This window comes from Ambystoma mexicanum, chromosome 6q, assembly GCF_040938575.1.
Source record: "Ambystoma mexicanum isolate Mex_15411 chromosome 6q, UKY_AmexF1_1, whole genome shotgun sequence".
NCBI lineage: Eukaryota > Metazoa > Chordata > Amphibia > Caudata > Ambystomatidae > Ambystoma > Ambystoma mexicanum.
This window is the reverse complement of record NC_090937.1, coordinates 1,160,847,645-1,160,860,669: the sequence shown is the minus strand read 5'-3', so window position 1 is coordinate 1,160,860,669 and position 13,025 is coordinate 1,160,847,645. Positions and strand designations below refer to the sequence as shown.

Here is a 13,025-nt window from a genome sequence, read left to right as displayed (position 1 = left end):
CCGAAGGCGTACGAGCAGTGTCTCGACAGGTGCCGACCGACCCCACATGGAGGCGCGGACGGACCGGTGCCCTGCGATTCAAGAATCTCTAGCATCTGCTTCCCGAAGGAAGCCCATTCCTCTGGTGTCGCTTGCATGGAGGGATAAGCGACCCGCCGACGGGCGGAGTCCTCGGAAGAGGACGGGGAAGGCAACCTATCCCGGCGCTTCCGGGAATGCCTCGAAGAGGCGGAGGAGTGGCAAGACCGACTCCTGGAAGGAGACCCACTGGACTTCTGACGATGACGTGGAGAGTCGCCCCTTGAGTCATCCGTCGAAAGGCCCGCAGACCTCGACTTCCGGGGCTTAGACACCCGGCCTACCGACAGCTCCTTCTTGCGTTCCCGCAAGGCCTTTGCCGTGAGCGACTGGCAGTCGGCACAGTCGTCCGTATCGTGGGCCTCCCCGAGGCACCAGAGGCACGCATCGTGCAAGTCTGTGACCGACATCTTGGACCCACAGTGCCCGCATTTCTTGAAGCCCGGACGCGGGGTTGAAGACGAAGTAGACATCGCCACGAACAGGCCTTCACAAAAAACCAAACAGGTTCAACGAACCGAGAATCGAAAACAGCAAAACTCCAACGAGTTGAGGCGTACCGAGATTCACAAAGCGAACACGTTCGCGGAAAAAACGGAACTGAGGCTATGGGCGTCGTGCGTCCTACTTATCACATCGGGTGACGTCGGCCGTCGGAGGAGGTCCTCGGGGACGGTGCATCGACGTCATCGACGCAGACGCCAAAGATTTTCCAAGCAGCACAGCTGTGGACATTACCTGTCATAGGTATAGAATACGTCGGAGGACCCAATCCCCTCGAATATGAGGTTCTGCTAGACTTTAGCAGTGACAGCATTTGATTACAGTATCATAATGGGTAGCAGGCGCACGACATGAACTTTGAGGCAGTAGATTAGGGAGGCTTCATGAATATGAATATGTTAAAATCAGAAGCAATAATCACCCCCTACTGCACTCCTGGCTACGTAAGTGTGCACCATTGAGGAGACCATTGAAGAGAACAGGGAGCCAAACTCTAGGTCAACCGGGCAAGCCCAGGGAAGAACAATGCTACTGCTGTTGAAATCATAAGTAAAGCCATCCACTGAACCCACAATAACAAGGCTATCCTGCCGTGGCAACTCTTCACAATCGCTACATCACTTGTTGGAAGACTGGCTGGAGAAGGTCCTATGACGGTTAGCAGGGTTTTGGTCACTTCTTCTCAGAGAGGAGCACTTCTTTGTGAGACTAGGGATGTGAGCCCGCTACACAACATTCCCACTACAGTGACGGTAAGCTGGTTCTCATAGGGAGAGAATCTCCTCTTGGGGATATGGACTCCCAATTCCATCAAGTAACTCCCAAAAACCTTTTCTTGCAAGCCATCAATAACATCCATGCTTCAGAGAGGTCAATCAGAGCAAGCCACTGTTTGTTATTGCAATATTAGCCCTAGCATTCATCTCTAAGAAAAGTCTGCCAAAATCCAGAAGAGAGATGAGCGAGTAATAGAGATCGCTCCATGGGCTAAAGGTAACCAAACTGCGATGAAGAAGCCTAGACGAGTAAGAGAATACTCACCAAAGCAAGAGAAAGGACTTTAATGTTACCCTGGTGAGGACTCAGAACTTGGATATAAACATGGAAGTGGGATATTAGACTGAGAGTGAAGCCCAGCAAGTTCGAAACTGGGAAGAGCTTGGAACTGCTGAGAACTGACAGATCCTCGATCGCGAGGACCTGGCCAGTGGGTGCACCAAAGAGGTACAGGGAAAACAGAGGTCTGTGTTGTATAGAAGAAGAGAACCCAGAGGAAAGGAGTACAGAGTGAGTGGTGGCGTGATCTGAGAAAGGTGGACTGTTCAGTCTAGAAACAGCACCGAAAATGCTACAGCCGTGGCTACGCAAGACCACACCGAAGAACCACAAAGAGTCAGTGCGACCGCAGGAGCCGTTCCCAAGCCTGAGAGCGATCCGGTGACCCTAGCCTGTGAATAAGGGGGTAAAGGGAGAGGCGGGAGGACCAGAGAGGGATAAGGGGAGGAGGGACACACTCATCCCAGTGACACAACAAGTGTCTTTTAGAATAAGAATAACTACGGGACTTGGTCTACTCGTCCCAGCGACACAAGTGTTTGTAAGAGCAAGAATACCAACGGGACTCAGCCAACTTGTCCCAGTGACACAACAAGAGTTTAAAAGAGTGAGATTGAGGAGACACATGTTATTAAGAACCAGAATAACCCTAAAGAGAGTGACAGTGAAACCTGTCTCATTAAGTACTACAAAACAGGAACTGAACAATGAACAATGCAGTGGTTGGGAATATCCAATTCAGTCCAAAGTGAAAGTAGGCTTAAGAGACCAAGAGAAGATTAGTCTAAACCCCATTTTAAGCAAAGAAATACAGATAATCTCAATCAAGAGAAGGAACATGTGGGTTCCTCCAAAGTGCTTACAGAGACACGTCAAGAAGATGCAGTCAAAAGGGGTAAATGCCCAAATACAGTGAGGAAAAAACGTTCATCTCAACAAGGAAAGGGGACACCAGCAGAGTGGATGAGTCCCACAGAAGAACTAAAGGAATTAATTCAAAAGATAGCCATGACCTATTTGAAAACAACCTATTAGGGCTGACCAGCCTATCCAGGAGAAGGGAGTCATTCTCCTGGACTTTCTATTATAGTGGTAGGGCCAGAAGAGATTAGCTTTGATATAGAGGACTGTTTACTTTTTGGACTTAATTACTGATGACACTAGTTAGTTTTGTTAGGTAAGGAAACTCACAGAATAGGGATAGATAGGACATGATCTTATTTCAATAAACCACTTGGTACATCTGACAACGAATCTGGCTCCTTTTTCTAACCTACCACAGTAATTAATCTGTTCAGCAACTCTCTCCCATTTCTGAACCCCAATAGGATGGAACAGGGGGCTTGGTGCATAATGGACAGTGAGTGAAATGAATACTGAACAGTCCTTAATTACATAAGTGCCATGTGCAGTCATGTACATAAATGCCAACTTCCATTTTTGTACATGAAAGATGTGTTTGTACCCATCATTCATGTTAGAAATGTTCCATACTCCAATGATATGGGAGCAGGTTTTTACATAGCTTAGCATACACTGTGCAAAAGCATCTCGGCGCTGTGAAAAAACCTCAAACCAGAGACAGATACTGTAGAACAACACAGCATCCAATCAATGATATAAAATAATACATTGATCAGAGGGCTGGGAAAGCAATGAAACGAAGAAGGACTGGGAGCCTTCCTTTGCAGGTCAGAAGTAAAAATCGACCCCACCAGGATGTCATTTCATGCCCCTAATCCTAGTGTTTATTATTTTCTTTATAATTTCTATCAGACTTTGGTTAGGGCATCATTTTGCTCTAGAAGCAATGCTTTCCTTGAGGCAACGCTTGTCTATGATGAACTGGACTGTGCATTTACAGTAGTAGATCTGTAGCTATTTACTAATTTCTTATTGACACTCCGAATTTACTTATGTTGATAGGTCTTATTAAGATAAAAATGGGAACGTGGTTGTGGGGTACGCTGTGTGTGTGTGAGCTTGGGGAGGGGGTGGAAGATGGAAAGTTAACTCTGGTCAACTGGTTGCACAAGTTGCAAAGCTGGCGGCAATCACACGGGTGACTACTCGCCCAAAAATCTTTTAACTTCAATACTTATTTCGGATATGCCTTTGGGGTAGCCAACGACTTTGGTCAACTCTGGAAGCAGAGAGGATTCCTGACATCGACAGAATTCGCTATTAAAAATAGCAAATATGCGAGGGCACTCTTAGGTGCATTATGTTACCTGAAAAGATAGCCATTGTCAAGTGCGCTGCTCATCAGCCCCTAGATGATGCAATTAGTTGGGACAATGATTTCACAGACAGAACAATAAAATTGGCTGCTGCATACGAATTGGAAGGCGAATAAATTCTCTCTGTTAAAGTCAGCCATGACTGCTCCCATATAAGACCCTGAAAGATTTAGCTCAAATGCAGAAAAATGGCTCCTCTAGTGAAAATGATACAAGGACAAGAAAGGGGTGCAGATTACATGACATCTCTCTGTGCCGAGATGTCCAAGGTTGATTGGTGGTACCAAATATATCCTTGTCCCCTCTTGTCAGGATGTACCATGGTCAGGCTCATTTGGAAAAGGAATGGATTATTATGTCATTGAACTAGTCCTCGTTTCCCCCCAAAATTGTCTAAAAATGGCTCAAGAGTACTGTAGGCATTATGCCATCTCCCTAGAGGATGATGTTGGAAAAACAGTGCCGGCCACACAGGGAGAACAGCCTCTTCTTTATAACCCATTGTAAGCCTTCAGATTGATTTTCTCCAGCTGCCTCATTGCAATACTTGGCAGTATCTTCCTGTTATTCTTAATGTGTTCTCTGGGTGGAAGGGCCGATGCTGTAACAGTTGTTAAGATACTTCTTCTCAGAGATTTTGCATCCCGTTTTTGGAATTCCAGTTAGTATTAAGAGCGACCAATGCTCGCATTTTGTGAATAGTGTGTTGAAAAAAGATTCTAGACTTCCTAGAATGTGCAACACAACTTACACTGCTCACGTCAGCCACAATCAGCAGATGCAGTAGTGAGACACAATGGTGTTAGAAATAATAAACTATCAAAAATATGCCCAGAAACATAGCTGAAGTGGCCTAATGGCCTTCCTCTTGTGTTGTTCAGTATGTGAAGTACCCCTAGCAGGAAAACGAGACTCAGCCCCTACTTGATATTCTACGTGTGATCTATGAGGTTACCCTTTATCTCCACATGTAAAAACGGTTGATAACATGCATTTGATTGATGAGAAGTTACTGTGGTATGTTAAGCCCTTAATTTCTTCAGTCATATTTGTCTATAACGAGTATAAGGAAGCTCTGCCCAGAGAATCACTTGTGCCCAGCCACTCCCTCCGACAAGGAGATTTTGTTCTGCTGAAGATACATCAGAGGCGATGGATGCAGAGTGAGAGAGAAGACTGAAGAAGCGAGTAAAAGCCACCCTAAAGTATTGTAAAGAGTTTCCTGTCCTGTTCAGAGGTCCGGGGACGCTAACCCCAAGATATTAAGTTAACGGTAACAGCAGGAGGGAACACGGAAAAAATCAGTACACAAATCCTACTCATCTCAGTAACCCCAGAGATAGAACGTCAAGGGTGAATCCTTACTGGCACAATCATACTTGTCGCAGTAACCCTAAAGAGAGAGAGTCAAGCGAGTCTTGTTACTGGCATAATCATACTCGTCCTAGTAATCCTGAAGAGTGAAAAGCACATAAAGGTAATTTATGGAATACTGATACTTGGCCCAGTGATAAAGAGTTGCATAAAAAAAGTGAGAACCTTTTTGGAAGAGTGAGTAACCGGCCCAGCCAGGGAAGAAAGTGGACTTTGTTTGCTTATTATTCTTTCATGAAACAGTGTTAAGAACACTGTGAAAAAGCTCATGTATCCTAATTTTGAACTGTGTGAACTTGTTCAAGAATTGCCAAGAACTATTCACAAATTTCCCATTGAAGTGACATTGCTGAAAAGTAGAATACAGGAGAAGGGAGACATTCTCCAGTTTTTTTTTTATATTTAGTGGCAGGGATAGAATAATTTAGAGTGGGATGGAGGACTTCTTTGGAGACCTGACGACGAATTACAAGACCCAGAGTTAATTTCCGTTGGGTATGGAAAAAAAACCTTTAGCCTAGAGATGGTTCATCTTTGGTTGTTTAATAAAGTCACTTAAATGGAACAGAATTGTTTCTGTCCTTCTGACCCACCACAATACGCATCCTTACTTCAACAAATCTTCAACAAGTCTTCAACAAGTCTTAATGTACCTGGTAACTACCCCAATCCTACCTAATTGCACGCAACCACCTGAACCACTAACACCACCACCACCACCACCACCACCACTGTTACTATAGCCTATTAAGATCAAGCATGGTGTCAAAATCCACACTATTTTGAGAAAAACGTGTCAATTGATCTATATAAACGAAGAACCCTTTTGGAGGCAAGTTCGAGGGACCCACAAGAAAGCACTGCCTTTTACCCAGTCTGTGAGTGAAGTAGGGGCATTTTTGCAAAAGAATTTGCTTCAAGGTCAAACATTGCTCGTTATGAGGACACCCTTGTGAGACCCTACGAGGAGGAGGGGGGCTTTTGAGAGATACAGAAAAAAAGAGCATACTCTATTTAGTGATGCTATACTATTATTAGTGAATGGAATAATATGTCCTGGACATACTTCTGAAGAAGTAACCGTGCAGGTCCCCGGATTAGCTGGTGAAGGCTATTTTCCGTTTCACGCAACAAAATGTCATTGCATGGAATAGACCACTGCTCATTGGAAGAGTACGTAATCCATTAAGAGCAACCAATACGCATCCATCTTTACATGCACCGCTATATTCTCTGGCTTGCAGTTGTATGGCATCTGTTTATCCATATCAAACTGGCATTCGTGAAAGGTAATCAGCATTCATTTCCGTCATGGATTAAAGAGTTTGAGAATAAAATAACCATCATGTATTATTTACAGCAGTGCGTTAGATAAAACCCCTGCTTGCAAGAAGGCCTTGTTTGCAGTCTAGGCCCTTTAGTAAAGCACCCGTTAGGTGCCACCCATCCGGGCTTTTGAGCCAGTTTTTTTTTTTATAGGGCCCGTCTGGTACCCACTGTTGACGTGCATAGACCAACCTTGCAGTAGGACCGGCTAACCAGCCTGTACACCATGGAATAGGAATACGAGGATGAACCTGCATACAGCAACACATGCACGATTCACTCACCTTAGAACAGATTTCGTGGAGACTAGTGGCGATGGCTTTTGCTGGTGTGTCACATCGAAACACATGACATTTCAGAATTCGTGTGTCTTTGTCCCTTGCTACGTAGGCGAAGTCCCTGCATAAAGAGAAAGCATCCATGGTTAGAGCTGTGGGCATTTTACAGGTAACACGAATTATTACATTGTCATGAAAATAAACCAGAGGCTCAATGAGGAACAGTAAATCCCCGTCTGGTACAGAAATTCAAAGATCATCAAATATTTACAGACGTGACACAGGAGAGATCAATGGGGAAGAAAAGAGCCAACATGAAATAAATATGCATAATAAAGATGATACAGCATCATATTAATTGATGGACCAAATTCAACCAATAATCGAGGTACAAATAATGTAATAACACAACACTAGTTAAGAATCCATTCAGAATTACACGCAGTGTTTGAATTAAAACTAATGTATGTTAAATAATATTGTAAAAGTTGTGGTGAGCTTTAAATGGGAGGTTTGGGTATCCGAGTAAACAAATTGCATGGATTATAAAAACTGATTCTCGTAGGGAGGCAATGCAAGAGGAGGAAGAGTAGAATGGGCTAAAGCACCCAGGTATTGAGTGCAGTCTGATGAAGACCTTTCTATTCACCAAGAGGACTAGAAAAGGGAAGACACCCTTTACATGTGAGCGTACAATGAAAAACACTGATGGGCACAGGCATTGAATGGTGTGCTGTCAGGCCGCACCCCAAATCCTTCTATGGCAGAAAAATGGAACGCCACAAAAATCAAAACACACACACACAGTGGCTCTAGGTTTGTCTCTACTTCGGCTCTCACATAGCTGCCAGCACTAGTACTGACAGTGGCGCTGCTTACTTTTCTACTAAAGGCGGCTCTGAAGAGTCCTGATGCTACCAAAAGACGACAACCTTACTCTTACATCAGCGCTATCATTAAGGGGACAGAAGAAAGCACCTCACCTTTCCCTCACATAGAGATGCAGCTAAAACGTTTACTATTATTTTGGAAAGTTGAGAGTAAAAGGATTTTTAGGGACAAAAAAAATGTAGTTCTCATTTCCATTGGGTGTACAACCTAAGAATCCAAAAATTGCCTTTGCAGAGAAATTGAATGTTACCTGGAGCCACACCATAACATGAAAGATTTGTATTTAATTAGGATTTGTACCATACCACATGCAGTCAAGTCAAATCAGGAACAAGTGGTCAAAATGGGAGCAGGGGTAAGGGAGAGAGAAGAAAGTACGAATAGACAACACATGGGTAGAGAGAGGCTTTCCAGGGGGTGCGAAGGGAGAGTAAACCCATTCACAGCATTACTAAGGTCCCATTACTGGAGTTTGGTGTTTTTACAAAACATTTAATCCACACAATACCATCATGGGTAGTCATGTTTCATTTATTTAAAGGCCTTCTTAATTATTTCTGTTTTGTGCTCTTTCTTGAATTTGAGTCGATTGTCTTACTTTCTCTGGTACTCAGAAATAATCCCCCAGAGATGCAGCAGCAAACAGATTAATGTTATAGAAGTTCCATCAGTGTTTAAGATGTACAAAGTAACTGTGGACAACTTCTGAACAGACTTAAGATTGGCATCGAACAGCAAAAGCTTAGTCAACTGATAGCTGTACCTGTTGTGAGAAAGCACCTTCATGTATTTATTTTTTCCGTAAAATGTTCCTTCAAAGTGTTTAGGCACTAAGTAATATGCAGCAAATAAGTATCACTTGCTTCAAAAGGAACGTGAACCTGTGCAGAAGAAATGCATTCTCCCAAAGAAAACACCTTTCACACCTGACCAGGATGCGGCTTACTGATTTTGTCGGGTAGAAAAGAGGTCCCTGCTAATTACCATTTGTTATGTTTATAGAACACCAAATGTACTTACAAGTGTGTCCGAACAATTTTCACACAAAGGAACCATTCATAACTGACGAAGTCACGTGAGCGCGACGGCGATTTTTGCCATCGCGCATGCGCCTTATAAGGTGAGCGTACCCGAGTTCGTCAGAGCCTGCCAGGAACCCGAACAATAAAGACCTGTGTCCTGCGTAGTCCTTGAGGTACGAGAGGCCTGACCACGGGGGTCCCGGGGTCACTATATTAAACATCACACTGGCGACGAGTACTGGGTAGGGGGTTAATGCTCCGATGCCAGAGTCAGCTTCCGTATCACTGTTCCAACGACTACCAGGAGCGACACCCGCGCGGGAATGTTCTGTCCGCCCTTCTGTGCTGTTGATGGTCGCAGCCCAACACGTGGGGTGCTCGTGCACCATCCAGTCCAATTTTGGAGCCCATGGGGGTTAAATTAAATCATGCTAAGAAGGCTTCAGGGGCCACCAGGAAGGGTCTTAGTGGCCCCGTAATAAAAAATGAAAAAAACCTTTATCTTTTTTAATGCACGCAAACAGTGCATGTCAAGAGACACTTTCGGTCTTCACTCTCTAGTACAGAGGAATTTTTCTTCTCCTTCTCACTATTGTCAAGGAAGGGGAGGGCCCATTATGGGACATCCTGTGCCTGAGGCAGCGCCACCACACACCACCAGGATTCACACCGCAGCCCGGAGGTGGGTGCCTGTGCAAGCTACGCTCCTCAGTGTTCCATCACATCTGCGGCCTTTACGCAAGTGTTGGTGCCTGTGTGGTCCGTAGACATGAGTGACCCTGTAGACAACGCTCAAGATGCGAATGCACCCCCACAGATCAGGAGGATGCCCAGACAACAAGGCACACAGGCCCCCATGCCAGAGTTCGACGCATCGGGCACTCCTTCAACGTTGGGTCCAAAATGGCTGCTGTGGTTCGAGAACTCGACATGTATTTTAAAGAGCACAGGTGATACGGATAACGAAGCGAAGGTGGCGACACGCCTCTACACTGCAGGATCTGAGGTACATTGCATTTTCAAATCTCTCCATCTCACCAATGGCTCATTTCAAGCCGTGAAGGACTCGCTCAAGGAGCACTTCATACCGCTAGCAAACCAAGATTTTGAACGCTTTGTAATTTGTAGCGAAAAGAAACGTGAAGAAGAATCACTGGACCAATTTCGTGGGGTTCAACGTCAACTGGCCAGCACGTGCCACTGGGAAAATGAGGAAGGCATGGTCCGCAACCCGCTACTACAAGGCTGTAGCTCTGGGAAACTACATAGACAGGTACTCTGAACTGGCGCTCACACTTGCACTGCCTCCTTGACATTGGGGAGATCCTACGAGCTTGCCAACAGCCGCGCCTCCAAGATGGACGCTGCAGTTAAATCGGTGGAGGGTGAAGAGGTATGTGCTATTGGGTGAGTGGCGAACGCTGGCCCAATACGTCCCAGAAGAGGGTGGAAACATCACAGCCTTGTCCAAATTGTGGCTATGATCTCCCACATGCAAGTGACTGTCCAGCAAAAGGGAGTGTGTGTGGGTGCTGTGGGGCCACAGGACATTTCACAAGAATGTGCCAGGCCGCTGCCTCGACCGCAGTTCCCAGAGTACCGAGCAGGGCGACCAACACAGCACCACGAAGACTGAGGAAGGTAGCCATGGTGGAACAGGAGCTCCAAGACCTTGAGATTGCGGAAGAGGAAGAAGAGGATGAGGAGGTCATCTTCATATCGAACATTGACTCTGCGAAAAGGAAAAGAAGACAACCCACGAGCACTGTGACAATCTGTGGGACATTGACTCCGGTGTTAATAGACACAGGCACTTCAGTATGCGTACTTGCAACACACCATTACGAGGCACTCCCAGGGCAACCGGTGTTAGCGAAAACAAGTGCTAAAATCTATTCATTCGGGGGAGCCAGACCAGTTCCCCTCTGACGGGTGTTTGTAGCTCAAGTAACTCATGCCAACAATACCATCAGAGCAAGATTCTTTGTGATGGACATCACCCCCACTCACTCTTGAGCAGTGCCGCATCAGAGGCGCTAGACATTGTGCACTTTGATCTCTCAGTATATGAAGCAGACATCAGAGACATAAGCGAATGGTTTACTGACATTTTTCAAGGCGTGGGAAAGCTAAAAAGTGAGCCCATCAACTTGCAAATTGATGAAACAGTGCGCCCAACGGCACTAAAACACAGGCGCATACCTTTCCACCTGAGAGCGCAAGTGGAAAAGGAGCTGCAAAACCTAGTGGACTCAGATATAATTGAAAGGATAGATGGCCCAACCCCGTGGGTGTCCCCCATTGTAGACGCGGCCAAGCCCAAACAGCCAAGATCTGTTCGCATCTGCGTGGACATGAGGTTACCTAACCTCGCCATAAAACGTGAAAGACCCCCACGCCGACACTAGATGACGTGGTGGAGGAGCTACAAGGAGCCAAGATATTTTACAAACTCGATCTGCAATCCGGATATCAGCAGCTAGAATTGCACCTGGACTCAAGTTATAGAACATTCACAACAGACTATACCAGTAGAAGCGCCTGAGCTTCGGGGTCCCCTCAGCGGCAGAAGTCTTTCAAAATGTCATTAGAGGTGCCCTTGCCGGCTTATAAGGCGTAATAAACTTGAGCGATGATATATTGGCATATGCAGCATCAGAGCCTGAGCACATGACCAGACTGGAAAAGACACTGGAAATAATCACAAACCTGGGCCTAACATTACACCGGGAGAAATGTGAATTCCTCAAGAACATAGAGCTTTTTGGCTTCATCTTCCACTCGAAAGGAATCTCTGCAGACCCGCAGAAGGTGAAGGGCATTCAAGAGGCAAAATCGTCAGAACGCCTCAGAGGTTATAAGCTTCCTCGGCATAGTAACTTACTGCAGCAGATTTATTCCAGACTTGCCAACTCTCTCAGAACCTCTCCGGGCCCTGACGAAGAAAGACACCGCATGGATTTGGTCAGACGTTGAACAGAAGGCTTTTAACACCATAAAAGCCGCCCTCACGGTGGGGGGGGGTAGCAAAACCATGGCATTCTTCGACCCCGAGAAGGAATCCGAACTCATCGTGACTGCCAGCCCTGTGGGCTTGGGAGCTGTGCTCCTTCAGTCAGACGTCCACGGACAAATGAGACCCATTGCCTATGACCGAACAAAGATACTCCCAAATTGAAAGAGGCGCGCTGGCTATGTTGTGGGGCTGTCGACACTTTCGCATCTTTGTTCTGGGGAAACCTGTGTCCGTAATCACCGACCATAGTCACTCATCCCAATCCTGGCAGGGTCATCCTTCAAACCACTACCGAGGATAGAGAGATAGATGCTAGCCCTCATGGAATATGGGGTTAAACTTCAATACCGACAGTGAACCCACAACCTGGCGGACAACCTGTTGCATCATCCCAGGGATGGAAGTGATCAAGGGACGAAATCAATCTGGGACTGTTGTCAGCAGTGACTGGAGGTCAACCCTAGCAGAGATGTGGCGCCAGGATAAAGATACTCATCGTGAAATCCAACAACTATGGCGAGTCCGACACAAACTCTCGAGGTCGCCAGAAGGTCTCATACTACGAGGGCGACAGATTGTAGTACCGAAAAGGCTGGTCGCGAGAGTGACAGAATTGGCCCAATGTGGCCACCAAGGCACTGCTAAGACAAAGGCGAGGCCGCGCTCCAGGGTATGGTTCCCGGGCTTGATGAAAAGGTAGACGTATATGTGAGCAAGTGCATCTGGTGCAAAGCAGCGGCCCCTGTCAATAAGGAACCCTGCATTGAGTCAATGGGGCGAAGCAACAGCCCATAGGACACCGTGCATGTGGATTCTGGGTCTACGGGGAGAGGGATGTACTTTTTGGTGCTGATGGACCAATGGTCGAGATACCTGGAGGTGGAACTACGTTGTGTGAGAAAACCATTCAGGCAATGGAAAAAGTATTCACGACCCACGGATTTCCCAGAGTCGTATGCTCAGATAATGGGCTGCCGTTTCAAGGGAGAACATTTGCAGAATTCATGGGTGACTGCAGCATCATGCACAGGAAAGTGACACCGGGATGGCCAAGAGCTAATGGAGAGGCGGAGCGCTTCATGTACACGCTCAACAGAATCTTTCGCATCTCACAGAGACAAGGAGGTGAATTGAAAAGAAATGTATACCAGTTCCTCCGAGAGTACCGGTAAACTCCCCACCAATCCACAAGCGTGCCTCCAGCTGAGGCTTTGTTCAACAGATTCCTGAGAGGGCTTAT

General features: G+C 46.1%; 1 protein-coding gene across 11 annotated transcripts in view; it reads right to left on the bottom strand.

Annotated features, from left to right (window-relative positions):
- The window catches only part of APBB2 (amyloid beta precursor protein binding family B member 2), a 1,500,548-nt gene that overhangs the window by 92,289 nt on the left and 1,395,234 nt on the right, over window positions 1-13,025 (bottom strand). For all 11 annotated transcript variants that reach the window (XM_069631754.1, XM_069631756.1, XM_069631760.1 and 8 more), the window contains one exon: window positions 6,863-6,977. In XM_069631754.1, the coding sequence (XP_069487855.1) occupies window positions 6,863-6,977 (115 nt within the window). The remainder of the gene's footprint in view (window positions 1-6,862; window positions 6,978-13,025) is intronic.